Here is a 4,892-nt window from a genome sequence, read left to right on the forward strand (position 1 = left end):
TAAAGGTCATATTTTGATAAAAACTTTGGTTGAATTCAATGACTGTACGTTATACACGTGTGCTGAATTGTTCCAGGTTCTACCACAAGGTGTCGCCCAACATGAGAACCACGGTTTCTCATTCACTTGATGGAAACTGAATATGAACATAACTGAACCTTCACTGGAAAATAATTCAGTGACATCTCTAAATTTATTAGAGATGTTTTTCCACTGCATATTGCAGTATCGATTCCAACCGTCAAGTCAAGCAATGTCTAACAGTAAGAATAAACATTTGTAACATCTCTCAGCAATCAGCTTTTTTTTGCTCTTGTGGTGTTTTCATAGACATAATTTAACCACTTACGTCCTAGCTTTAAGATGGATTTGCTGACTTTACAAACAAAACAATCTTTAGCTAACAGTCAGTATTTAATCTCCTGGCCGTGGTGTATATTTGTGGAACGTTCTCCTTATATCTTTAATATTTTTTAGTACAGTTGTGAGCTATAGTATGGCAGACAGACAATAAACGGTATAGTGCAATATATTACTTAATGTAGCCATTAAGTAAAATAAAACTCATTGTTTAATAATCCTTATATTTACAGTTCAGGTCCAAGGCTTTGCACATTAGGATGTTATAAAAAATAATCTGGCCCTTTCCCTAAGATTATGGAAACACAACCTCAGACAAACATCAGGTTATGTCATGTTATTATTTAACAAAAAGTGAGCCAACATGAAGAGGTCATTTGTGAACTGATCAATTGCAAGTGTGAGCTTCTTTATAAATGCAGACATTTAGGAAGCTTGCTGGTCTGCAGTGTTCTGGTGCTGATCTGAGACAAGAAACTGTTGCTGCCCTTCAGTTTGGGAAAATGTATGAGGTACTTTACAGACAATCTGAAATCCATCTCGCTACAGTGACGAGACAAAACATTTGCCAATCTTCCCAGCAGTGGAAGTCCCAGCAACTTGACTCCAAGATCATTCTGTAATACACAGAGAAACTGGGGGGAAAAAGAGCTTCATTTCAGACTCTACAGGCCTCAGTTAGCAGGTTAAATGTAAAGTTCATGACAGTTTAATGAGAGTAAGACAGAATAAGTATACCATATTTTGAAGAGCTACTAGGAGAAAGCCTCTTCTCTCTAAAAACAACATGGCAGCATGGCTTAGGTTTGCAACGTTCAACTTGAACCAACTGCACAGCACTGGAATGCGCAGGATCACTGTTAAGAGATGTACTCTAAAACACTTCTTCAGTAGAGAATCAGAGAAGAGAAACACGCAGAACTTCTTGCTAGCAAGGGCAGCCTCCAGAACTGAGACTCGCGCTGAGAAACTGCCCCGGACTTTCTTTATACTTCAGTGAGCGTTTGTTCCTTACATTGGAGTGTGTGTGTGTGTGTGTCCCCATAAACGACTTCCCTTAACCTGCTGGTCCAACAGTTCATCTATATGTAAAAAAGCACTTAGACTAAAACTGACATAGCTACGTTAATCCTACCGTAAAACAATAAAACAAGGTACGACCTCTCCCATGCTCCTAGGATGTGGGGGTGAACGCCAGAACACCCTGGAATGTTACAGACCTTCTAGGATGAGACATTCTTTCAATATGCCACCAACTATATACTTCTAAACACAAATGATTACATGCAGCATTCTACCATATGCAAACTTATATCATTAAAAGACTATACTGACTACTAAGTACAATTTTCCATTGACAATCACATATGATTAAAGCCAAACACAGTATATCAACATAAACGCCTCATATCAACTGTCAGATACGGTGGTGGAGGGGAGAGAATTTGGGTTTTGCAGCCACAACACGTGAGTACCTTACAGTCATTAAGTTGACCGTGGACTGCTCCGTATACCAAAGTATTCTGAAGTCAAATGTGAGGCCATCTGTCTAACAGCTAAAGCTTGGTTGAAAATGGATAATATAAAAGAACAATAATCTCAAGCACAGCAGCAAATCAACAGCAGAAAGACTGAAAAAGAGAATAAGTGGTGCTGGAGTGGCCTGGATAAAGTCCAGACTTCAACCTGAATGAAATGTTGTGTCTTAAGAGAGCTGTACATAACAAATGACTGAGAAGCTCAATGAATTGAAGCAATACTGTAAAGAAAAGTGAGCTTAAAAATTCATCTACAGTTATGCATTTTGGCTTAAATTTAGTGTAATAATTTGTTTTGTTACCAGCTTATAAGACCTGGTATACACTGGCTATTTTTTTTTTTTTTATTCGCTGACATGTAAAACCTTAGAATTGGCAGGGGATGTAATTTCTTTTTGTCATGGCTGTACCCGTCAGCTGTGATTGTGTTTTTAAGACGAAAAACCCAAACACTGGCTGTTTTCTTTATGAGCTCCGCACATGTGAGGTTTAAATTAGCAGCTTATTCATTTAAGGATCACATTCAGGGGAAGCTAAAATTATTTTCCTAACAGATGGCAGATGTGCCACATTTCTGTTGCTGCTTCAAAGACTACGCTTCCTGTTTATTTGACTTCAGGACAAGAAAACATGTTTTTCAAGGAAGCAACCAGGGAAAGCAGAATGTGACGGTTTGAACTGAGTCCTGTAAAAAGGCCAGATTATCTTTTGAATGCAGTCCCACACAAACCTTTATCTTATAGTTATATACACATGTGTACATTTAAACTCTGTCAGTTATGTTTTTAAATGAGCTGCTGATATTTGCCTGAAGTTCTGTGGCTTCCCCCAAGTCTGATTTTATCTGGTGCAAAATGTTGTGCCAGATCACTGCAAACAGCTTTTGCATAATGTATGACATTGTCTTTGTACAATGCGTAACTTCAGTTGACACAGAAATGGAAGTTTCCATCTGTTTGCTCATAGATGTGCAGAGCGGGGGGGTCGGTGCAAAGTTGCAGGTGCACACAGCGAGCCGGAGGTTGTGGTAAAGTGAAGGTTGCACCTCCGCCGTTTCTCAGCACGGAGAGCGAGCTGCAGGCTGCTCTGCGACCACATCCTCTCCTCTGCTGTTGCACTCTCCTCTGCAGGGTTTCATGCCCTGGTTTATCATTCTCACCCACAGCAGCTTTGACCTTCTTCAGTACACAGATGAAATGCTGATTTCCTGTTATGGGTTAGACTCGTGTTCTTATTTTGCTACAGAGAGTGTTTGAACTAAAGAAAGATATTCTTTGTTTAAGAAAGGAATGCATGTTGTCACACACTGTTTGTGTTTGTGGAAAAGGTGACTCAAAAAGTGAATTGATTTCCAAGAAAAGTAAAGAAAATTACTGGATGAAATTTAAATTTACTAGTAAATTTTAACAGACACTTTTTAGTCATCGGTTTTCTGAATGGAAAATCCTGTTATGAGTAAAATTAACCATCTTAAGAAGTTCTCCTGAGGTGAGATGTTTCAAGATTATGGGGGAGAAAATAGACGACTTCTCAGAAAACAGGCTAGTTGATGAAAAATACATTTTACAGTATCTCTGGAAAAACTTGAGATGTAAAACCAGAGAAAGGCGATGATATTCTTCACAAGTTTGATCAAATGACACATTATTATTCACCTGTCTCATCCTATCTTTTTCAAATTAAGTAATAGTGTTTGATATTATGATATGAAGACTGAGTCACAGCTTTAAAAAGTATTTCCAGGGCAAACTACACAAGAACAACACAGCTTTAAAATAATCTAACATACTTTTATTAAGAAGAAAATGAAGTTACAAACAGAAATCTCTTTGTGTCTAAAGAAAATTGACATCAGTCTATTTGAAAGGCAGTTATTAATTATATAAAGACAAATAAGCACATAAAAATCCACAGCAGAACTTGAACAGGCGATTAACAGTGTGCACTTTAACAATAGACTGTTTGAATGATATTTACAGAGAGCAAGGTAACTCATGTCCCAGAGTTACTTTTTGAGGCTTCAGCTCAGCTCTCAGTACTTCTGCTTTCCACCAAAACGCTGTGAAACATAGAAAGAACGCAGAGAGTAATAAGTCTTTGTTGTTACTGTTATTATAGAGAGAGACAATTTTTTTGGACAAGATTTGGACAAACCTGAAGCTTCCACACCAAAAATCCAACAAAAGCTCCATAGGCACAGCTCTTGACAGTAAGCACGCTGTAGACGACCTTGAAATTTTGTGTAGTTGTCAAATACTTCTCTGTAAATAAGAAATATTTAGTGATACAACACAGCTTCTATATTTCCAAGTGATGACAATCATGCTAGAACTGATTCACTGAAGGAATAATCTATAATATTTACCTCTTGACACAGAATTTGTCTCAGCTGTTTGAAAAAAAGAAGAAATTATTAGTTCACAACAGATGACTGAAATATTAAAAGATTTGCATATAATATGTGCATATAAGAGCAAAACGATTAAGTTCCACAAGAATTTACCCGTAACTCCGGCAATAACATCTGAATAATCTTTATGTACAGTGCCACTGAAGAAATTGACAACGCATTTAAAGATATTGTCAGGATTTTCCCATTGTTTGGCATAGACTCTCAGCCTGCTGGTGATTTTGTACACGGTCTGGTTGTTGTCATCTTTCCCTTCACGCGCAGCTTCATCTGTTGCCACACCATCAGTGACATTTTTCCCATTCATTTGCCAATACACTTTGACATGGTCAGGGTAGAAACCAGAGGCCACACAGACGAGGGTCTTCTTCCTTTTTTTGTCTTTGCTGTTTCTGCACTCATGTTCTGAAGGTCTCAGTATTTTTACTTCTTGTGGTGGAGTGCTGGTACGGTCTTTTTCTGCAAGGACAAAGGACAAAGAAGAATCACATTAACACACATGACTAAAACTGCCTTTAGATCTTGTGCACATGCCAGGCAAACATAAACATTAACGCACAAAAACATGCAGGCCAACTTTTTTT

At 38.0% G+C, this 4,892-nt stretch overlaps 1 gene segment (V, D, J or C); it reads right to left on the reverse strand.

Moving 5' to 3' along the window:
• Positions 1–3,667: 3,667 nt before the first annotated feature.
• Positions 3,668–4,879, reverse strand: LOC102214518 (T-cell receptor beta chain C region-like). The segment is given in 4 exon segments: positions 3,668–3,957; positions 4,053–4,159; positions 4,264–4,287; positions 4,402–4,879. Coding segments are annotated over 4 exon segments (372 nt in total).
• Positions 4,880–4,892: the final 13 nt, after the last annotated feature.

The sequence above is a fragment of the Pundamilia nyererei genome, unplaced genomic scaffold (assembly GCF_000239375.1).
Source record: "Pundamilia nyererei isolate P.nyererei 1_Seehausen unplaced genomic scaffold, PunNye1.0 scaffold00070, whole genome shotgun sequence".
In the NCBI taxonomy this organism is placed as follows: Eukaryota; Metazoa; Chordata; class Actinopteri; order Cichliformes; family Cichlidae; genus Pundamilia; species Pundamilia nyererei.